Raw genomic sequence first — 23935 nt, forward strand, 5'->3', positions numbered from 1 at the left:
ATAGAGAAAATAAAACACATTTCCAACAGAAACAAAGCCGTGTGTACAATCCCATGAACAGCCACTTGTCCTGTGGCTGGTGGGGAGCTGCGACCAGGACGGCCACAGGACACATGCGGCTCCGACTGCGCAGCAGGTCCAAGTTCGTATTGGGGGCTTGCTGCCATAAAACTCTGTCCTAATTTGGATTATTTGGGACATGAGTGGGAAGCATTTGTAAACAAGGAAGATAGATTTTAGTGCAGGCCAAGGCTTTTACTGCTTGGCAAATGAACCTTTAGCATACCCTACGGCCATCTTCTGGGAGGACCAGGGCAGAGGAGCACAGAGTTGAGCACTTAAGATGTTTCCTTGAGATTTTCTCTTTGCAAAGCACAATAGTCTTGCTTTTGCTTTTAGTAAAGGGCCTCCCTCCCCTCAGATTACATTTATAATTCTGTTGAGGCAGAAGGAATGGCTGGATTTCGTGCATTTTTAGACATTTGCCTTCTTCAAGAAATAACTGTGTTATCTGGAAAAAAAAAAAGGATGTGGTATTGTGATGCCCTTGGTGTTTAACAAAATTGGTATTAATGTCCAGAGGAGAATTATTTTTCTAGTTACTTGTTTAAACATGCAAGGTATAAAGCAAAGTTCATTTTGTCTGAAATGTGTGATCTGGTTTTCAGAGTCTCCGTATGAGAAAATCCCATGTCGTGCAAAATGACTCATAGGTTGTAGCGTCTCCCCTTTGATGCCTACATCCTGGTCCTTGTGTGTCCTGTAATGTCAGCATTGAACTATTAATAGAGACTCAGTATCATATGTCAAAAATATTTGCTAAAAAGATGAAAAGCCAGTTTTTATTTAAGTGTGAGGGGACACTGCCTTGGTTTCTTACTCTGAGGCACCCCAGAAAAGCACATACTTGGCTGTGAACATGAACGTGACGTGACCATGCTAGATGCTTGCTACGGGGTCAGCTTCCATCTGGTTCTGATGCTGTAGTTGTCGAAATTTGTGCTGTCTTTGTCACAAGTGTCAGGTCTGTCCTGTGGGACCACCAGTGTGTACCTAGCACCAGATCACCCTTCCTGGGGACAAGGCTTGGGAGCAGAATTACTTGGTTGCTTATTTTGACAAGAGATGCACTGCTGCAGAAGTTTCTAGTTAACGTTAGATATTGGAAAAGCCCCCTCAAAGGAGCCTTGTAAACGTGTACTTACGCACACAGCACACTAGTAAAGCTGTAAAGTGCAGAATGTGCTGCGGAGTGCATTGGACTTTTCCTGTAATTTTAATGGTAGTTGAAAGTCTTGATGGTTCGTGACAGCTCATTCAATAAAGACGGCGGCACTGACATGCCGTCGGTCGTAAATTTTTAAAAGTAGGATAAATTTCTATAACCATATAAGCAAAACATTTCCATAATTAATCCACATGGTCTTAACAGATGGTTAAATCGAAGAAATGTCCTTGAAGTTATTCTTTTAACAGATGTCCTTAACCATTAGCTTCGTGTTTTTACTCACCTAAGATTCCAAATAATTGAGTCAAAGTTAGCATATGTTTTCACCCCGTTGGTGGGCAGGGCCCAGCATCGGGGCAAAGTTCTCGGAGGAGCGGAGAGATCAGTGGTACCGTGGCGAGGGTTTCCTGCCTGCTACCCGATCTCTGCCCATGCCTGCTCATCCATTATTTTCTTTCCTCTTTTTTTTTTTTTTTTTGTACAGAGTTCTGCAGAATGCACTTTTGCTCTCCGACAGCAGCCTGCACCTCTTCCTGCAGAGCCATCTGAACTCCGAGGACATTGAGGCATGTGTTTCCGGGCAGACCAAGTACTCGGTGGAAGAAGCAATTCACAAGTTTGCCTTGATGAATAGACGGTTCCCCGAAGAAGACGAAGAAGGGAAAAAAGACAACGATGTAGATTATGATTCAGAAAGGTATTTCTTTGCACTTTGATTTAGCAGACATATTTATATAACACACAGTGTCCATGTGCATGCACATAGATATATACACATTTTGCTTTTTGTTGATGTAATACTAAGATAATGAAAAAATTAATTGACTGAGATTTTATTGAGCTGTGACAGCTCATCATAGTGGTCTTCACACACACCTCCACACTGAATTAATGAATGCAGCAGAAATTCAATTATCTGCATTCTGATTATGTGACTTTCATTTAGTCAGACTTGAATTATTCGCGTTTAAATTATCTAGCTAAAAAAATATCCAACTGCACTCCAAATGGCTAATTAAAAGTCCAAATTTCCTGTCTCTCTTTGTGACTGGAGATAATTAAAGTTCCCCTCTGTTACTCGGGCTTTGAGTGTGTTGTGAAAACCAATTTCCTCTTTTTATTATTTTCCCCTCTCTTCTTTTCCAGTTCATCCTCTGGGCTTGGACACAGTAGCGATGACGGCGGCTCACATGGGTGCAAAGCAAGCCCAGCTCTGCAGGAGTCCTGAGGAGGAATCCCCGGGCCGCCACCTCAGGCACGAAACCGTGCTGGCTCACGATAGATCCTTACCTAATGCCACCGTTACTATCTTAGGTAGTCAAATACTTACTTACGGTGGTGGGTTATTAGTGGTAGTATTTTTATGTTGTCTAGTTTTAGCCAGGCTTCTGTACAAAAGCTGTACGGTCTGTGAATGCCATACGACCCTTTATTGCCATATAAGACTTGTAAATACGATCCTGCTCTCGAGTGAAGTGAGTCATATGCTGTGTATATAAGAATAAAATGCAGTTGGTCTTAACTGAATTTTAAGGAGCTAGGTGTACCAGTAGCATTTAAAACCCAGACAGAGCATCCTTGCAGGGTCCCTGGGGAAGTTAGGGTAAATAGTGTGTGACTGGAGCCAGGGTAGAATCACAGCGGCGCAGCACACTGCCTCTTGGACATGTGGCTCTTGTTTTGTGGAGACTTCCCCTTCTCTGGAAAACACTGTTTGACTGAAATATTTAAGAGTATTTAAGCTTTCCAGTATACTATTTCACATGTAAATGGAAAATATGTCTTACAAATAAAGACGTACCAAAATAATGTTTACATCTTAGGGGGAAAAGAATAGACATGTTCGTAATTTTGCTTAAATCTGCCATCTGTAGATTTAGAAATACATTCTCACTGTCCACAATCAGCTTAAACATGGCTTCTGGCAAACAAGGCATTTTGCCATTGTGAAGTTAAAATCATAGCTTATGATTTATTTTCTGACATTTAAAAAAATGTGCATTAAAAAAAATCACCTGATAACTTTCACAGCGGTGTCTCCTCACTACTTACTTTTAAGTTGGAAGAAGGTATTTATGAGTTAAATTAATTTTATCTATAAATACGTCAGTAATTTTGGAGTGGAAATCAGGTTGCTAATGTCAGAGCTCATATTTGTGTTTTAGAAGCCCTTTCTTTTAAAGGTATCTACCCGAAGATTGGCTTAATTTGGATAGTTCTCTCTCTCTGTGGCCCAAAGATAAGATGCCTTGGGTCCGCTGTGAGCCTCCCCTTCAGATGAGGCAGCATTTTCCTGGGATAATTAGCCAAGTCCTCTCCACTAATGATGCACAGTATCTTCGGTAGCTAAAAGAAGGTATTTTCACTTACGTGGGATAACTTGTTGCTTTCAGTGAATGGCTCCCACTCTCACTGGGTGTAAAAGCTGCTGCAAAAGGGAGCCATTTACTTGGGTGTTTAGAAGTTATTGTATTAATAAAAAGTTATTGAATTGTCCTTTGAAATGCTTGTTTCAGAGAACTGATAAAAAAGAAACAAATATGAAATTTAGAATAAGAATGGGTTCTTTAATTTCTCCTTTTTAAAAAATTTTTAACACATTATTAAGCTTCTATAAATATTTTGATTTAGTGTCTTAGATCTTGTCCTCTAGTATTACTTTAATGCAGGAAGATTTAGCAGCTGCTTATCTTGCTGTGTGGGAAATTCTAGAGCCATCCCCACCCCTCAGTAATATATATAAATTCACAACATTTATGTCCTACAGCACTTGTGAAAAGCATATACTGGGCCACCAGTTATCATACTGTTCTTGATGAGGTTATGTAACCATCCAAGTTAATATTAAGTGATGCTTAATATTTGCTCTGTAAACTTCACAAGGTCATTGTTTTCCCATTAAACATAGAAAACAACATTGTTGGATCAGACCACTTATTTTACATAAGAGAATACATTTCTTCTGACTCAGACCTAAATTCAATATTTTTAAAATTACTGGTAGTTTTTTATGAAGGACTTTGGTAAGCCTTGGTTTTGATATTTGCTCTGTTGTAGCCACACCTAAGCACTTGCTTTTTCAAACTGGCTTTGAGGGGCCTGGATATTTAGATGAACTTCAATGGGTCACTTGCTTTGCCTTTTTCTTTTCTGTCTGGGGGAGAGCAAAGTAACTACACCTGTAACTAAACAGACGGACATTTAGTACTATTTTCAGTGTGATTTAAGCTTAGGGATTCTAATTCTGGATGCTTTATGATTTACATTCAGCAAAACTCTATTTTCCTGGATAATTCTGCAAGGATAGCCCTTGCACCTGGAAGGTCATACTCCTATGCATTTGTTTTAAAGCTGACTTTATAGGTAGCTAAAGGTGTCAACAGTGAAAGCCAACAACCTGTTAGAAAGACTTAAAGTCTCATTTGCTAAAAACTAATTTTAATTCTAGTTAAAAATTTCAGTTAAAAAAAAAAAACCAGGCAAACCACAGATGTTTGTTTAGTCACGTTATATCTGATAGTGGTCTCTAGATGTTGTTTTAAACTCGGTTTCTTTATTTTGGTGCTTTATCATTGAGTTAAATGTGTACAATAAGGTTTTAAGTGTTGAGTCTTGCACGAAGGCCTCTTTTTTTTTTTTCCATGCAAAAATTAGGAAGGCTTATTCTGTTTCTAAATCGTCTTCCTCTTAATATTTAAATTACTTAGCTGGTACCCTATGAATACACTGCAGCATCTTTTTTTTTTTTCACAGAGGAAACATTTTATTTCAATACAGTTTTGTTTTGGAAGAAAACTGTTTCTTAATTTGCTATGAACACATTTCAAGATATAAAATGTCTGAACTTCGTTGTGGCAACTTGACATTCATTAAAGGCATGGATACAGTTTTCTTTGCAAGTCAGCACAAGAAATGCAGACATTTTAATAGAATGGAGCTAAAAAAAAATTAGCACGTAAAGAAACAATAACTTTGGGTTTTGATGTATTTACAAAGGATTTGGTGCTTTGTTCTTGGCTATATGCATGTTACAGTCTCATCACCATTGTCCCTCTAAGTCAAACACAATTGCCCTTCCCTCTTGCTGGAAACTTCTAGGTCCTTGTTAAGCACAGTGCATTGGACACTAATTTATTTTAGCTGCACAGACTCTGCTAGTTCATGACCCTTTTTCTTCAAAATCCAAAGACTTCTTTTCAATAGATAAAGCAAAAAAGAGGGAGAGAAGAAAACTAAGCTACAAAAATTTCCGCAGAATCCACTCTGCTTTAAGCGGAAGAGCAGTGTAGACGCCGCCAAAGCCGGCAGGCTCTGCGTGGCATCGCGCGTGGAATCGCGGCTCTTACCTGGGCCTTCTTTATAGCTCAGCCCCCACCCCCGTGGGCCTCGGCTCAGCAGCCCGCACGCTCCCGCCATCCCACGCACGCTCCCGCTTCCTCGGTCCGGTAACCCATGGCAACCGCCCTGGTAACCCATAGCAACTGCTCTGCGGAACCGGGTGGGGCGGGGGAGCCATTTGGAGTGGGCGGGTGGAGAGCGATTTACCACGGCCCACCTGCCTCGGGCACCCACCGCCAGCGTCCCGCACCGGACAGCGAGGACCAAACAAAGCCTCCCGCACACATGCCGGGCGCGGGTGGGGGAGGCACGTGGGCCTTTGTTCTTCAGACGCCGCCCGCCCGCCCGCCGAGAGCGTGCACATGGCTCCATCGGCTCCATGACCCCCACGCTGCTGAGCGCGTACCCCAGGAGCCTGGAATCTTCCAGACCGGAGCCCAGTACGCTAACGTCCATCTCTCCCCTGACCCGGCGCGGACACTTGTGCCCGGTGGCAGAACTGGGCCGCTGGGGAAGGTGCACGTGCTTCTGGGTCCTGGGTGAGGCTGGTGTGTAACGCGCATGGGGAGATAGAGGTCCCCAAGCTCCCGAGCTAGGTCACTTGAGGATGACCGGCCATGCGAGGCCACGGGTGGACGGATGGGGTCGCTGTCGGGCAGCGCGGCGCAGCTGGTACCCTGCGGGCTCTGCCCAAAGCATCATCTGCTCGCTGGTGCTCGCCAGATCCTAAGGCTGCCGTGAGATGGTTCAGGAAATGGTATCTCTGCATTCGGGCACAAAGCAGTACTGTGGCGTGAAGGGAAGACGGCGCTTAGGAGTCCAGAGTCACAGTTTCAGGTCACGGTCTATCTAGCTGACACCAAACTCATTTGGACGGTTTTTAATTTAAAAACAAACAAAACAAAACAAAAAAACAAACCCAAAACGTTTGGCCTTGATTTTGTGGCCCCCTGAGTCCTCAATTCTACCCTCTATATGTGCACGTCAGTTACAAATCCAAATAGCAAAGCCATCAGGAGCATCCTTTTTGGTGACGAGAACTACACATGTACCATATACACTTGTATAAAAGTGCCTTCCTTTTCAAGTTAACTAGGTCCTCCATGGGTTACACGTTTAATTGTAATTTTACTGCCTGACAAGAGAAGCCGAAGTCAGATCTTAATCCCTTCATTTAAAAAAAAAAAAAGCCCCTTTAACTGTCTATCTTTGCCACTACTGATCTTAGGGGAACTGGGTTTATTCCCATAAAGCCAACCTTCTGGCTTCTTTGTGCACAGCATGGATACAGAAGAAAGTGTGAGTTGTAGGAATCAGAGCCCAGGTACTGACCATGCTGGTGCCCAGTACAGTCCCAGCCCTCAGCACCGTGGTGTGTTAGGAGCGGAGCCCCACACTTTAATTTTTTTTTTTTTTAACAAAAGCAATTACAGAAAAGTGCACATTTAACGTGTGACATTTAACATTGTGCCGTGGCAGGCAGCCTCCACTTAAATGGGGCCTTTCTTCGGAACAACAGGAGCCAAAAGGCCTTGTGTCATGGAGTAATGTAAGACACAATCTGGGCTGCAAACGCACCATGAATCGGGAAGGATTTATGTAATTAATTGACCAGTCTTAACCTGTTATCGTGATGTAAGGAATTTGGAACTCATTAATTTGGGCTCTGACAGATTTCATATTAGAGCTGGCAAATATGGATTGAGCCTCTTATTCTTGGAGCAGCTGGAATTTCCACGACAGTGAGGGTTACCAAAGAAGGCCTATTGCTGGAGTCAAACTGCTTTTTTTTTTTGGTCATCAGTAGCCCTGCTTTGCATTAAAGGGATAATGAAAAAGAAATTACCTGGCGTGGTGAGTGGAAGGGGCTGGGTTCACCCTGCCACTGTGTGTGGTGAGTGCAAGCATTTGCCCCTGAAAGAGAATACTAATTTCCATCTTAAAGTAAGGTGGTTTCTCAGGTACCCTGAGACAAATGATGGAAGAGTCTTGGGGGTCAAGGTTCCTTTTGTTGTCAAAGTTAAGAGGGAATTAAAAGAAGGGGGTCTTGGAATCTCCTCCACGTGGACAGGGACAGTCGGGAGTTCTGGTAGTGCCTACCCCACAGATGAACAATTCAGAGCCCTGAAGGAGACTGCCTCTCTCAAGCCTTACTTCCTGTCTCCTGGTCAGCGCTCCTTAGCAGACCTCACAAGGCCAGGGCATTAGTGGATAATCTAATCTGGATTCCCTTCCCACTGATGAGTGAGTCTCCCATTTGAAAACATTTAGCTTCTTTGTGATTTTTACAAAAGCCCAGTAAAAGCCCAACTTTCATTTTTCACTCTGCCTGACAGTCAGAAAATTGCTAGGTTAGAAAAAGGTCCCTGAGATTAGACGGGATGTTTTCCCCTTTCTTGCACATTAGGCCTCCCTTATTGCTATGCTGTGTGATAAGGTTAATACAGCAGCTGCCATAAGGATCATTAATACGGGAAGATAAGCAAAGTTGCACATTTAAAACGTTCGCTGGGATCGTTTGCCTCCTTGTGCCGATAAGGAAGACTTCCTAAGGAATCTGGAGTAGAGGCCCAGAATACTTAGACCAGAAGTCCAATTGACCTTTCCTAATGCATTATTATTCATAAATGCTCTTCAAAGTTGAGTATTGGCTGCTCTTGGAATTTATTTCCAGTTGTCGCCTTAAGAACTTCCTGCCATTATAACAACTTGTGTTTTAATAGAACAAATATGGTTAATAAATCTTGGTGGAAAAGGAACCGATTTCTACTCCTTTCCCCCTGTATTTTTTTGCTGTTTTGGAGGTCTTGATTCCGACCAAGTGCCACAGTAAAGAATTTTAGTGAGGGCTAGTAGGATTTGCTCTATCAAAGTACTTGGTGAGGAATTTGTTTGGGGTGGCCTTGCTAATGAGTGACTTCTTCAGCTTTGGTTCCATTGGAATAAATGTGCGATGATAAACACTCGACATTTGCATCCATATGTTAACGTTATCCTTCACACTGAGCAAGAAGAGCTGGTGGTTGTGATTGGTATTATTATTTCAGTGGAATGGCAATGAAGATAAACAGCTGATAGCATGGCTTGGGCAACTGGCACAAACCTGACGGGTTATTAATAGTGTAGGTGAACACCGTAGCAGTTTATGTACACGATCTCAGATTTCATGTAGGGATTTCTTTTTCTTTCTTTCTTTTTTGGTTTTTGTTTGTTTGTTTTGAGACAGGGTTTCTCTGTGTAGTTTTGGTGCCTGTCTTGGATCTCGCTTTGTAGACCAGGCTGGCCTTGAACTCACAGAGATCCGCCTGCCTCTGCCTTCTGAGTGCTGGGATTAAAGGCGTGCGCCACCACCGCCCGGCGCTCGCTCGCGCTCTCTCTCTCTCTCTCTCTCTCTCTCTCTCTCTCTCTCTCTCTCTCTCTCTCTCTCTCTCTCTCTAACGAAGGGGGATGTATGTGTAACTTGACAATTGTGATGCTATCAGCTCTGTGTGTTCTGTTTATGTAAAGCAGGAGTATAGAGCAGACAGACTGAAGCCCAGTTAACTAGAGACAATGTTGATCTGGAAGTCTGCTAAACCAGATTCTGTTTTGGCTGCTGGATTATACTCAAGGGCAGTTCCCAACTCTGGACCTCCATTTCCACATCAATATCACAAGAATTCTGGGTACAGAGTATCCTCCGGATATTCCCTAGAGTACTGGGTCTGAGAGACCCACGTAAGCATTCCTAAAAGGAAAAGGATGGAGGTTTTAATGGCTGACCGTGCTCCAGACACATGGGAATAACTTTAAAGATTAGCATTAAACCTGTACGCGATTTTTCAGTGCCTTTGCATGTCACAATTTCCTGTGAATCTGTGTGTCAGGAACAGGAGGGGATTGTAGGCAGTTCTTACACTGTTTTAAAGAAGAGAATCTAAATATCTTTGAAACTATGGTGCTTTGGATTCTTTCTCAGAAAAATCCAGAGGTTCTTGTATTTCCACTTGGTGTTCTTGAGGCCAGGGTGCCAGGGACAAGTGGAGCTGTGAAAGAGTCCCCTTCCAAACCTGTCACCACGCTGCATGCGTGTGAACTGAGCAAGTGGAGGCAGAAATCCAGTCATCTTCGCCTACATAGTGGGTTTAAGGCCAGCCTAGACAGCGTGACATTCTGTCTCAGAATAAGTGAATAGTCGCCCTTCAAGACAAGGTTCTGCTGGAGAGGCAGGCGGTAGGGTGGTAAGTTTTTCAACCTACTGGGCCGGTCACTTCACCGTTATTCTGATGTTGCTTCTTTGAGAATAAAACTGTGCTTGAGAGCCAGTGTTCGGTGCAGGCAGATCCCCTCGAAGGCGTGCTAGTTCCTCTGCTTGCAGAGAACTCACCCAGATCCTTCCCAAAGCCCCTGGACTTGGCCAGTTTCTGTTAGTCATTTGTGACTCTGAGGAAATGTTCAGATGCTCTGACCACACCCACTGAGGTCTGGTGCCCCGCCTCTCTGTTTCCGTAGTCCCGCCTTCCCCATCTCCAGGTGTCTTTCTGACAACACTCGGAACTCTTTAATCATGCCTTGTCACCTGACCATCCCTGTCTTCAGGCAGAAGCTGCTGGAAGATGGGGACCCCATTGCACCTTGGATCCCTTCTCCCTCCTGAGACACCAGCCACAGCCGATGGAGGCAGAGCACACTGTGGAATGACTCCTGTGGAAGCGAGAGGCCCACAGGCCCTTCCTGAAGCCCCTTTCCCGTGGCAGATCTGTCACCAGCAGGCCTCAGAGCCTGGTGAGAGCCTCTTTGCAAGGACTTGGAAATCTCCAGCCATCCTGAGGGCATACAAACCCAGCTGAGACTTTGCCCCCATTCTCCTCTGGAGAGGCTGCGGGGAAGTGGTAACTCATTCCTTACATGAGGCTGACAGTGTAGTCAAAATCATGCTCTGGCTGCAACTGCTCTTCTCTTTGACTGAAGGAGAATTCTTTGGTCATTCCCTGGAATATCTTGCTTGGCTACTTAGGTCCACCTGTTTCTGGTTAGGTGCTGTGTCTACTCTAATGTGTAGGAGGTGGCATGGCCACTCAATACAGAGGTGGTAAGTTGAAATATTCACCTATGCAGACGGGGAGCATTTTCTCTAAGTATCTGCAGTTCTGCCACAGAGGCCCACATATGCTAGGAGCCAGGGTGACTCTGACACACTCACTGAAGGAGCTTAAAGCCTGACTAAGACCTAATACCATCAAGCAATGGAATCTTACTTAACCTCTTAAGCTTCTTAAAAACCTGGCTTCGCCGGGCGGTGGTGGCGCACGCCTTTAATCCCAGCACTCGGGAGGCAGAGCCAGGCGGATCTCTGTGAGTTCGAGGCCAGCCTGGGCTACCAAGTAAGTCCCAGGAAAGGCGCAAAGCTACACAGAGAAACCCTGTCTCGAAAAACCAAAAAAAAAAAAAAAAAAAAAAAAAAACCTGGCTTCTCTCTCTTTCTACACACACACAGACACACACAGACACACACACACACACACACACACCCCATACTTCTGTTGCTGCTTCTCAGCCTCTTTGCACACTGGCAACCCCAGCCCCACTGGCTCTGTCCCCTTTCTCTGCCACCCCCAGTTCTGTTCCCTCTCTCAGTAGGGCTCGGTACATGTGACCATGTACCCCCTCACTCCACTCACACTAATTCCAAACCCAACCAATCACAGCTTAGCACTGGTCTGAGGGGAAGGAGAAGGGAGGGCGGAGTGTGTGTGTGTGTGTGTGTGTGTGTGTGTGTGTGTGTGTGTGTGTGTGGTGTGTGCAAAGGCTGGCATTGGCCAGCACAGTGAACAGAGTTCAGCCCGAAGCCAAATTCCTCATTTTGTTTAGGTTAATGAGCACTACTTGCGTTGGATTTCAGCTTTCCACGTTGCAGATCTGTCTGTCAAATTTATGCCCCAACTTTAGAAAACTGGCCTCTAAAACCTTGATGTCTCTGGCAATCTGTGACAGGGATGAGCACTCCTCTCAGAAAGAACCTCCCACCCACATGGCCCATCCTCCAGGTGAAGCCCAGGTTAGGGCAGATCCCTCTGTGCTGGTGTCCATGCACCACGGGGCTACCAGGATGCACAGGCTGCCCTCCGAGCACACTGCAGTGCCCAAGTCCTGAAATCGGGGTTGAGCTCTTCCCAATTTAGACAGAGAGAGAAAAAAATGGCCCAGCTGCAAGGTGGCTTAAATACAGCTGTGTTTAAAGATTAAAAAGAAGACAGATTTAATTTTTATTTTTATTCGTGTTTGTGTGGGGGAGAGTTCAGGTTCGGTATGTGCATTTAAGTTCAGACCGGCATAGGCCAGTAGAGGGCGCTGGCTCTTCCGGAGCGGGATCACAGGTGGTGGGAGATGCCCAGTTTAGGTGATGGGAACTGGATTAGGGTCTCTGCAAGATAATCTTTTTATTATTATTATTCAACTTTTTTATACAATATATATTGATTATGTCTCCCCTATCAAACTCTCCTCACCTCCCTAACTTTGTGTTTCCTCTCTCTTTAAAAGATTTATTTATTATGTATATAGTATTCTGCCTACATGTGTCCCTGCAGGCCAGAAGAGGGCACCAGATCTCATTACAAGTGGTTGTGAGCCACCATGTGGGTGCTGGGAATTGAACTCAGGACCTCTGGAAGAGCAGTCGGTGCTCTTAACATTAAGCCATCTCTCCAGCCCTCCTCTCTCCTTAACAACACACACACACACACACACACACACACACACACACACACACACACACACACAGTAATGACAAACAACAACAGCAAAAGAACTATCAAGTCACCAATAAGTTAAAAAAAAAAGCTCAAACAAAACAAAATTAAATAAAAAGTCCCAACAAAAAACAAAACAAAACAAAAACATAAACAGCCAAGGAATTTGTTTTGTGTTGGCCAACTACTCCTGGGAATGGGGCCTGCCCTGGAGTGTGGTTGATAACCCCAGTGACATTCCATTGGAGATCTCCCCATCTCTCTTTCGAGACAGGGTTTCTTGTGTAGCCCTGGCTGCCCTAGAACTCACTCTCTAGACCAGGCTGGCCTTGAACTCAGAAATATGCCTGCCTCTGCCTCCCGAGTGCAGGGATTAAAGGCATGCGCCACTACTGCCTGGCCAGTTCATTCTCTTAACTGCTGAACTATCTCTCAAATGAATGACATTTTTTTTTTTTTTTTGAGAGAGAGGGTCTCATTATGTAGCCCTAACTGGCCTAGACACATGTAGACTACATACTTTCAAACTCACAGAGGTCTGCCTGTCTTTGCCTCCCAAATGCTGGGCTTAAAGACATATGTGGCCATGACCAGCTTCAACTTTTCTTCACCATTTTTTGTTTTGTTTTGTAACTTTCTTTTTATTTCTTCTTTGTGTCTTTCACATCATGCATCTTGATCTCATTCATTTCCCATCCCTGCGTATCCATACTCTGCCCTTGCAGCCTTCCTCCGCCAAAATAAAATAAAATAAAATTTAAGAGAAAAAGAAAGAAAGAAAAAAAGAAGGAAAAAAAATCTTGTCATGGAAGCTACAGTGTGACACCGTGAGTCACGCAGTAAACCCTTTTGTTTTCTGGTTGAAATGTTCTCAACGTTACTATTTCATCCTAAATTGTTCCTTGTTGCTGTTTGTCTGTTTTGTTTTGGTATTTTTGCATGCTTGGTAAATGTTTTACATTCCCAGCCCTCATCCTTAGTTTTGATAAAATGATTTATGATATTTTTCTGGATCAAAAGTTTGCCTACAGCTATGTTAAAGAATCAAGTTCCAAGCTCCAAAATGTGATATTTGTGTAAAGGGCTTTGCAGTGAGTTCTATCAGGGGCAGTTTATTTATTTATTTGCTTGTTTTGTCTTAAAGACAGGGTCACACTCTACAGCCCAGGCTTTCCTGGAACTCACTGTGTAGCCTAGGCTGGCTTTGAACTCATAGTGGTTGATCTTGACTTGGTCTCTATAGTGCTGATGTTGCATACAGGTGGGAATCACAACACCTGGCTAGAAACAATTTAATTAAGGTTGCCATGGCAGCCACATAGTGAATTCTAGGCAAGCCTGGGCTATAAAGTGAAATCCTATCTCAAAAGACAAACAAACACACAAAAATAAACAATAAGGGCCGGGGAGCTGGTCACTGGGTAGAACACTACTGTCCAAGCTTTGTAACCCAAGCTCGGTTCCAGGAGTCTCCATACTTGTGGTGCACATCTGTCATCCAAGCACCCCACGCTGAGGTGGGAGCCAGAGACGGGAGAATTGTCGGGGAGCCTGAGGACTAGCAAACTGACAGGACACCTCAGACAGCAGAAATAAGCGCAGCCCCACTTCAGCAAGGGGAAGGCAAGAACCGACTCCTGAAAGTTGTCCTCCGACCTCTACATTTGTTCAGGGTCACCAGTGTGCCTGTACACACACACACACACACACACACACACACACACACACACACACACACACGCACACACACACGTGTACATACACATAAAAACACAGGAAGGTTGTTTTAGGAGAGTCTAGGTATATGTGCAGCTCCATCTCCAGAGTAGGAGACTGACTGAGAACCATATATGACCACAGTGGACATCAGCACTATGGTGTTCTAACATGCACTGGCCTATAAAATGACCAGAAAAAAAGGACAGGTTGGTGAAAGCTGGGGACAGTATGTGGTTATGTTATTGTTAGAGTAAAGGAAACAGATGAGGAGCTTGACTTACCTGGAGGACCCGAGACTGTTAGGAGACATCGGGAGCAGTGGCTCACATGGCTGATAAATCGGCTTCTCTTTCAGGCAACTCTCCCAGGGCAGAAAGGCAAGCCTGGCTCCAGGAAGGCATCCAGGGACCAGGAGGAGCCTGCAGTGTGCAAAGTGTGTTTTAGTCACAACTGGGGCAAGTTGTGACTTTTCATTTCTGTTTCTCTCTTCCTTTGCTATTCCTTCCTTCCTTCCTTCCTTCCTTCCTCCCTCCCCCCCTCCCTCCCTCCCTCCCTCCCTCCCTCCCTTTCTTCCTTCCTTCCTTCCTTTCCTCCCTCCCTCCCTCCCTCCCTCCCTCCCTTCCTTCCTTCCTTGTGTGCATGCCACAGGTCATGTGTGAAGGTCAGAGGACAGCCACTGTCTGAGTTGGTTCTTTTTTCCCACCATGTGGATTCTGGGAATTAAAGTCAGGCCTTCCCACTGAGCCATCTCACTGGCCTCCTACTTTGTTTTTTTTTTTTTTTTTAAGCAATTAAAAACATCATTGAATGATGTCATATCATACCTCCCTGTAGCCACGTAGGCCAACCACTTAACTTTTAGAGGGCCCAATAGACACTACTTTCATCTTTCAAAGATGCCCCATGACCCACCTCCTTTCTGAATTATTTAAAACAGAGCTCTAGGCATCTTTAAACAGATGATCTGGTCGGGCGGTGGTGACACACACCTTTAATCCCAGCACTCTGGAGGCAGAGCCAGGTGGATCTCTGTGAGTTCGAGGCCAGCCTGGGCTACCAAGTGAGTTCCAGGAAAGGCGCAAAACTACACAGAGAAACCCTGTCTCGAAAAACCAAAACAACAACAACAACAAAACAGATGATCTGGAAGTTGTACACATCACTGTATTACTTAATGAGAACTCTGTCACATGGCACACTTACCCACAAGCAAGACTGGGCAGGTGTTTGCCCAGGAAGAAGGGAGGAGTGCTGTTCTTAGGATCACAGGTTTTTAGGTGCATGTATGAAGGTCAGATGTCAAACTTGGGGGATGTCTACCTTGTTTTTATCTTCTTTTTCTGAGGATTTATTTGTAGATTGACGCATGTATTGTTGTCTATATGGATATATGTGCTAGTCAGGTGTGCTCTTCCAACACCTCCCACCGGTTCCTTTGAGGCAGGGTCTTTCCCTGAACCTGAGGTGTGTAGTTTCTTGGCTGTCTGGAAGCTAGCAAGCCCCAGTGATGCCTCTGTCTCTCCCTGCCTCGAAACTAGAGTTACAGGATTGCACTGAACTGTTGGTTTCTTAGGTAGGTGCTGGAATCTGAACTCAGTTTCTTCTGATTGTGGAGCAAGAGGAGCCATCTCTCCAGCTCCTTGTATCTTGAGACAGGGTCTGTCACAGGTATCTCACTAGTAGGCTGGGCTGGTTGACCAGTGAACTCTAGGGATGCACTTCCTAGTGCCGGGATCCGAGACATGCCACCATCCGCCCACCTTTTTGCATAGTCCTGAAGACTGAACTCGGATCCTCCGCGTGTGCGGTATCTCAGCCCCAGACTGGACCCTAGCTCAGCCCTATGATTGCAAAATTTGAAGATGGTGGTGCTTAAAAAGGGCTTTAGATTGAAATTAAATTATTCAAGGAAAGGCCAAGGTCATTTCTACTCTAGTAGAATCCAAATGATGACACGGCTCATGGAGGCCTCTGGAGAGGACACAGGGAATCCCGTGCTTTGCATTTTTAGCAAATGCAACATTTACTGAGTGGCAACAACAGCACAATCGCGTGGCTTAGGGAGGCCGAGTTGCACTCCCCTCTCACCTGTGTAAAATCCAAGACGATGAGGCTGTCAGAGGAGACAAGGTCGCTAGGTGTGCAAGGAACAAAACAGCGCATCTGCTTTTGCACAGGATCCTGTCACTTGCATATTGGTTTGAGACTTTGTGCAGTTTTGTGTGATCAAAAGACAAGATGTCCTAGAAGTTGAAATGAGCAAAAGAATGTGTCTAGAGTAGCTTAATGAATCAGTTCACATGAAAAGTCTGAGCACGTGTCTGCAGAGGATTGGCCCTGGGCCTGGGGGACGCGATGATAAACATACCCTCCTTATTCTGAGGGTTTCCACTCTGTGGGTAGACACATGAACATATATGACATGACTGTTCTAAAGGACAGAGCGAGTTGGGTTCTTTGTCTTGCTCACACTGTGCTCTCAGAACCAAGGCTGCCATGAAGTCATGAAATGCAACGAAGGTGTGAGCTTTGCCAGAAACATCTGGGATTCATTATACATGTGATGTTGAATCAATGTTGGTCATTGAATCACGACTGGTTACTGTGCGCTCAGGAGTCTTTTACTATTGCCATTTTTTTTACAAGCCCCACATTCAGGTATTGCCACCCCATTCCTGACCCACAGTTTATGAAGCCGTGTTCTGACGAATCCACTTGCTTGGGTTATGACTAACTCACTTCTGTGATAACAGCCCCGATCCACTCATGGGGCTGCTGCTGTCATAACCTAATCCCCTTTTAGGGGCCTACTCCTTAGAGCTGTCGCCGGGCAGTGAAATTCCAACATGGTTTTGGAGAGGCACTCAAACCACAGCCGTGTGCTGGCACTTGGCCTTCAAAGTCCGTTGTGAGAGTTTGAATTACTGTCCTGCTGTTTATTGGTTGTGCAAGTTTGAGTAAATCTATGCACTTTGGAGCCTCGGTTCTTTACGTAAGAAGACTATAAATGACCATATCCTCAAGCGTAATTTTGAGGAGGAGCTGAATTACTGTCCACAGAGGGGTGAGTCGTTGCCATTACTGATCTTCGATGGATAGAGAAAAAAAAAATAAGACCAAAGGAAGCTCTGCAAAGGCCTGTAGCCATTATTATTTGAAATAATCGATTTCAAGACAAACCAAATACATGCTGAGTCTTGCCGACTCCTGCATATTTATTTGAGATTGAGCGCTTGTATTTATGAATTTGAATTTGGGCATTTCCTTTATTGCATGTGTTTCCGGTTTGTCATCTGCCTTCTTTCGGTAGGCTGTTTATGCACATGTATGACCTCAGAGACAGGGTTTTACTTCTCTGCCAACCAGACTGGAAAGCTTCACAAACTACCCTCTCCCCCCTCCCTCACAGGGCATCTTGTTTTCAAAAGAAGCTTCATTTTCTCCCATCCTAAAAAAACAAAACACAAAAACTATGATTTTATTTTTTTGTTGGCCTTTGATGTAGATTTTGAGTTAGATTTAGTCCCTGTGCTTGGAAGTTCAAGGTTTTCTGATATTTTCCTCCAAAATCACAAACACGTTTGGTAGCAAAAAAGTCAGAGGAATGAACGCCCTTCCCTGTTGCTTGGTGATACATAGGGGCGTGCTGGCAGAAATTTGAAAGCATTTGCATACATACAATTGTCTGATGTTCGCTTCCGTGCTTGCTCTCCTCTGCTGGCTCTGTTTTCTTTGTGCAGTGAATTACCAATACAGATACAGATAATGAAATTTCTGATCCCGCCTGCAAAGCAGATGTGCGTTTTGGAAGGCATCTGGGGAAAATGAATAGGTTCTCGGGCTCTTGTTGCTTTATCCAGACAGGGCAGCGGAGAGGAGAAAGTAATTACAACGACTTGTCTTTGGAGGTAGCCTGAGTGGCGCTGACAGGGTCTCTTTTCAGGGAATCTTGTAAAGATGCTATTTTCTGGTTAATAGCAATAGGTGTTATTCCTGGAGATGGAGTTTACAGATTGGAATGTCGGTTCAGCAGATGGGACACTGTGGGCAGGAGGCAGAACCAAGTCCGGTGCTCATGACTTCAGAATGGATGCTGTCTGGGGCGTGTCCAAGTTGCCCCCAGCATGAGGGTATGTCTGAGAGAAGGGTGAACAGCTACCTGCTCCTGTGTATTTACGAGTGACCAAGTCCCCAAGCAGAAGCCCAACTTGCTTGGGCAGCTAGCTGGGCTGGCTCCATGACCCTGATTAGACCACAGCTATGTCAGATCCCCTCATTTCAGAGTGTATTTCTATGGGCTGCTAGAAGGTTCCTCAGAGACCAGAGACCCGAAACAAGTTTAATTGATTTTTTTCAAGGTAGCAAACATTTTCTTCTGCCTATATCCTTGTAGGAGATCTGAAGTCAATACTCTGGCAAGCATAACATTAAAATGAAGCCCAGGCATTCTGGTTTGTGGGGAGCGGGTTTAAGACAGCGTCTTGCTTTGTAGCCTTGGATTTATCCTTCTCTGCTCTGCCTCCCAAATGCTGGGATTATCCGTCTGTATCACCACACCTAACTTTAAACCACGCTTTCTTTTTATGAAAAAAAAAATTAAATGAAAAAGTATAAATGCATGTGTCTGTGTGCATGGTATGTTTGTATGTATGCCCATGTACACATACCATAGCACATATGTGGAGGTCCAAGGATAACTTTGTGTAGCTGGCTCTTTCCTTCCATCTTTAAGTGGATTCCGGGGATTCAACACAGGTTACCACGCTTGCATGGCAGAGTGCCTTCACATGCTGAGCCATCTCACCAGCCCAACGCATGCCGTCATAAAGAAGCAAACAAAAAGCCGGGCACACGCCTGTAATCCCAGCACTCAGGAGGCAGAGTCAGGGGGATCTCTGTGAGTTCGAGGCCAGCCTGGTCTATAGAGCGAGATCCAGGACAGGCACCAAAACTACACAGAGAAACCCTGTCTCGAAAAACCAAAAAAAAAAAAAAAGCAAACAAAAAAGTTTTAGCTGTCAATACACTCGGTAATTTAAAGCCCAACACAACACCTTTGATTCCATAAATGCATGTTACCTCTCCTTTTCTTTCAAATAAGCTCCGATGTTACCTGTCGTTGACCTTTTAGCATAGATCGTGTGGTAAAAACCAATTCTGTTTGTCTGAACAGGTTTCTAAACAACCCAGGTTTCTACTGACAGCTCGTATGAAAAGAACAAATATTTGCTTTTTATTTCACGTAAATATTGCATGCTGTCAAGCAAGATGGGCTTAAAGAGGCTAAGATTTTATCTTTCATCGCTCACTAAGGGACAGCCAATCCATAGCAGAAATAATTTTAAATGTAGCACTGCTGTGTGGGAGACACAGACCTCCCGCCGGCTGAGATGACATTAGTAGATAAAAATTTTAGCTGAAAAATGTTATGATATGTTTATTTTGTCATACAGCTTAAAATATGCTGAGGATAGAGAAAAAAAGAGAGAAATGGTTTAGAGATGGCTCTACCAGCCATTACTCTGCTGGAAATTAGTTTAGAGGCATTATAACATTTTAAATAGACATATGAAATGATGTAAGAGCGCTAGAACCCAGCTACGTAACAGCGCAAAGCGACAATAGTGTTATTTTGGAATGTATAAACAAGTGCTATGAAGATCTTTGGGCGGCCACTGGGTTCTGTTTCCTGTCTGCTCTGTGTGCTCTGTTCTCCAGCCCCATCATGCTGTTGGACCACACACTGTGAGGGCTTAAGCTAGTATCTGAATTTCATTTGCAGATATAACACACACTGGTCTACGCAGAAAATATTCATTCTGTGCCTTACTGCTTCTGTTTGGATTCATGCTGTCTGCCCGTCGTAGGGGTTGTGGCCCACCTTCCCTGGGGCTCATTTCCTCTTTCTCAAAGCTACTGTGCAGAGCTACTGGCTTGTCAGCCCCTGAGCTACCTGACGGGTGTGACTGGCGTCCCCCTACTTCCCCCGCGCTCCCCCCACCATTGTGCCTTGAAGAATGAACTGTTGGGCACTGTCAACAGCCTTCTGTGACACACTTTGTAACACAGAAAGAGAATTTTAATAAGGCCTCCAAGGGTTCTGCTGCCATCTTTAGAGGGAAGGCTTGCTTGGAGGAAGTGCCTGGGAACTCCCAGGAGGCAGTTGTTGCAGCCTCCCCTGCTGAGAGGAAGCCCTGTCATCCCGCTTTCCTTAGCTGTCACTGCAGCCCTAGCATGATTCTGACAGGCTGCTCTTTCCTCTTATAGCCAGTGCTACTTAATGTCACTTTCTTGGTTGAACATCTTTATTTCTGACTTGTTACAAGCCATTAACTAGTTTTCAGGTTTCAATGTCCTGGCTACTTTTGACTAGTCAGTCATTTGGCATAACAAGGTTTTTTTCCCTTTATCTTCTTGCTAAAGCAAATCTCTACAAGAAATGATCAATGTTCCAATTTTTATGAGTCCTAGCAGATAGGAAGTGCCTGTCATCGGATGCAGGGCATCTTTTCTGAAAGCATATTCTACTTCAGATAATAGAACTTGACAGACACTCTAGGTACCGTTGCAGTCATGGAGAAGGCTTCAGACAATTTGAGTGCGGAGAATTTTACAAACACACTTGCGTGTGATTGTTTCAAATAAACACAACAGCGTGGTTATTAATTTGACTTCCCAGGTGCAGTTTCCGCAGCTAGAATTCCTTGAGTCTGTTTTGAGAAGCATTAAACAGATGTCAATCTCTATAAGCACGTCTTTAAGGTGTTATTTGTATATTGCATGGCTAAAATGAAGACTGGCTGCTGGGATATTGATGCTAAATATAATCGATACAGACACGGAGTCTGATGGCATATTACTAAAGCATTAAACATGGAGGCTTAGTTTGCTTTTGCATGGAGTTCCTCACACAGAAAACTAAGGAAATTGAAGCTTAAAACTTTTTCTTCATTATTTCGTATTATTAAGGTTTTAAAAAATACATTCCTTTAAAATGTTCTTGAATATTATGGGCACCTCTATTAATGAACTAGTATATTATCTAAAGCTCAAATAAGAATATTTTTATTATTGCCTAATTAATGGGCTAAGGAGTTTCAAAGGTCAATTATTGACCTAGTGATTGCTCTGATAGGAATCTACCTGAACGTAGGAGGTCAGCGAATTCATAAATGCGTGTTCAATATGTATGACATTTTGTTGCTGGTTTTTGTTCTTCAGACAGTTTTGCTATGTAGCTCAGGCTGGCCCTGAAATCCCAATCCTCTTGCCTCTGAGTACCAGGATTATAGTCTGGCCTTGTTTTTCACTTAGGAATGCATCAGGAAGGGTATAGGTAAACACGTCACAGGGCATCCATCATATGGAACACTGATGTTAAAAATGAGCAGCAGACAGATGTGCTGATGAGCTGGGGTATCCGTGGTACTTTGTTGAGTGGGAGGACCAAGTCGCAGCACAGCATGTCAGTACCTTACCACTTCTGAGCACAGCGGACGCGTGCTCCCCGCCTCCTCTGTCCCTGCATGAACACAGAAAACAGTCTGGAGACACTACCACAACCTGGGTGTGAAGACCCGGGGCAAGCAGGGAGAAAGAGCTGGCTTTTGTTTTATCTCCCATACTATTTGAACTGAGACTCTGTACTATTTATGGACACAATGAGTTAACAATGCGATTAAATAGTTTTCAAAGGAAATCTCCAGGCTGTAGAAAGGACCAGATGGAAAGAGATAAATGCACTTGAAATTTCTAACAAAGGTGCATCTTTCTTCCATTCTGCTAACCCTGACACTTGGAGGGTCTGCATCTCTTTAGAGGTTTTAACAGCCTCAAAAGTGTGGGTGCACATGTTGTCAGCCCCTAGTCTGTGTCGCCTTAGGCAGCAGCCTTGGTCCTCCATTGGTTTCCTGGTGCTGTATTTCAAATCCATTCATAAATTATTAATCATACATGTGTAGGTCAGAGGCACACTGACCCTGACAATCATTCTATAATATTCTCTCTTTAGCACTCAAAGAGAAGAGAAGGGAGTAATCAATATGCAACATCAGAGGCACATCTCACATAGATATGGTGCCTGCACCGAGAAAAAAAAAAAGAGGCAGATCTTTACAAAAACCTGTCAGCCCAGCATTAATCTTGTATTATGAGTAATGTGGCTATCTATGAATCTTTAATATTCCTTAAATGATGAAATTGTATGGTGTGCTCTACCAAAGCAAATCAGATAAAATGTGAGAAGAGTTTGATCAAGGAAGATGTTGATGTACATGACGAGAAGACCTTAGAGCCACTCATGGATGCAGAAAGAGCAACAGCTGAGAAAACTCGGAGCCCAGAGTCATTGAGTTCTGCCCTCATCCACAGTGCCTTGGAAGTTAACTGTGTAGTAAAATAACTGGTTAAAACCATTGTCCCACAAGGCATGGCGTCTCTGGCTAAATGCTACTAGCCGCCAATATCCTACTGGTTTCCAGCACATAGTAAAAACAGCACCTGAAAATTAACCAACACACAGATGCATGCTTCAGACATAAGATCTGCAAGTGAGAAATTATGAATCCAGTGGTTTGCTGAAATGCTGCTGTGTTCACTTGTGCCCATGAAATAGCCCTGGAATAATTTGTTCCAGGTTTAATTTTTGATGAAATAAAAGTGGACCGGGAACTTTGCTTATGAAATTTTCCTAATGAAGAAATTTTAATCAGTGCTTGTTGAACTGAAGATAAAAATATAGTTTGTTTCTTCAGATTTGAGGAGAATTAACATGTATCTGATTGTTAATATTTGATTCTTGTTTAATTATTTATGATATCAAGGAATGAATCTGTCAAGTAAATAATGAAATGCGTACACGCGGCATATGTAATTAGGTTAGGTGCATAAATCCAAAGTGTTCGCTTTAGACTTGTCAGTGCAAAATTTATTAATAATGAGCAACGTTAAGTGAAGAAAGTTCCTAACATATTCTCCCTCATTAGTGTGGATCGTAGCAATTGTTGGTCAAAGAAGGAGAGGAGAAGAGGAGAAGAGGATGGTGGTTAGGTTTCATTTCCTTAGCTGTGCTTTAATGGTTTAAAAAATCAGAGTGAACTGGAGCACATCCTAGCTCTTTCTATTTAGAGATGTATGACCTGACCAGAATGGCTTGTGGGATTGTATGACTGCTGCTAACGGAAGAATTCCATACCTTTTCAATACAGGTTCCCGGGCCTCCACATCCAAACCCTGATTGCAGGGGGAACATCCAACCAAAAATCTAACGTGTAAAAATGTACTGTGTGGGGTGGAGGGAGAGCTCAGTGGTAGATATAGCTCACCCAGCATGTGCAAGCAAGCGCCTGGGTCCCACCCCAGCACCACAAATGAAACCCCCTGTTCTTACGGCTGACCCACTGAACCGTCAGACTCTCACCATAACGTCGGGCTCTAATTTCACCGTGATGGGGAAAGGATGGTCAGCAATGCTCACTTCCGTCCTGTTTCCCTCGTCCTTCGCGGGCAGATCAGACTGGGAGCCAGAGCCTGGCTGAGGATGCCCTTGAGCGCTAGATTTGAAGAGATGCAGAAATGAGTAGGCTTCAGGGGCTAGAGGAGATATCAGGGACCTGTGTGTGAGACTCGAGCGGGTAGAAGGTAGGATCCCTGATTATGATGGGCTGGGGGCTAGAGGATGCCCTTTGTCCAGGTCCTCACCCTTCCGAGTTGTGTGGGAATGGGCACTACTACCTTGAATTAAGGGTCTAATGGGATCACCTGGTTGGAGGGAATTCTGCCCTTCAAGTTAATCATCAAAAGCATGGTGTGCCTTACAGACCAACAAGAAAAGAAGGAAGCTTGCTCACACTGTCATTAAGTAGCATAATTTCCAGAAAGTTCCTTAAACTCTAGGGTCTCAGTTTCTCCACTGGATTTA

General features: G+C 44.2%; 1 protein-coding gene across 6 annotated transcripts in view; it reads left to right on the plus strand.

The window, feature by feature from the left end:
* Snx10 (sorting nexin 10) overlaps positions 1-4145 on the plus strand; it is a 65572-nt gene extending 61427 nt beyond the window's left edge. For all 6 annotated transcript variants that reach the window (XM_052719976.1, XM_052719975.1, XM_052719979.1 and 3 more), the window contains 2 exons: positions 1713-1925; positions 2375-4145. In XM_052719976.1, the coding sequence (XP_052575936.1) occupies positions 1713-1925; positions 2375-2456 (295 nt within the window). In that variant the 3' untranslated portion in view covers positions 2457-4145. The remainder of the gene's footprint in view (positions 1-1712; positions 1926-2374) is intronic.
* Positions 4146-23935: the final 19790 nt, after the last annotated feature.

The sequence above is a fragment of the Peromyscus californicus genome, unplaced genomic scaffold, assembly GCF_007827085.1.
Source record: "Peromyscus californicus insignis strain IS unplaced genomic scaffold, ASM782708v3 Scaffold_6__1_contigs__length_162567912, whole genome shotgun sequence".
Lineage (NCBI taxonomy): Eukaryota > Metazoa > Chordata > Mammalia > Rodentia > Cricetidae > Peromyscus > Peromyscus californicus.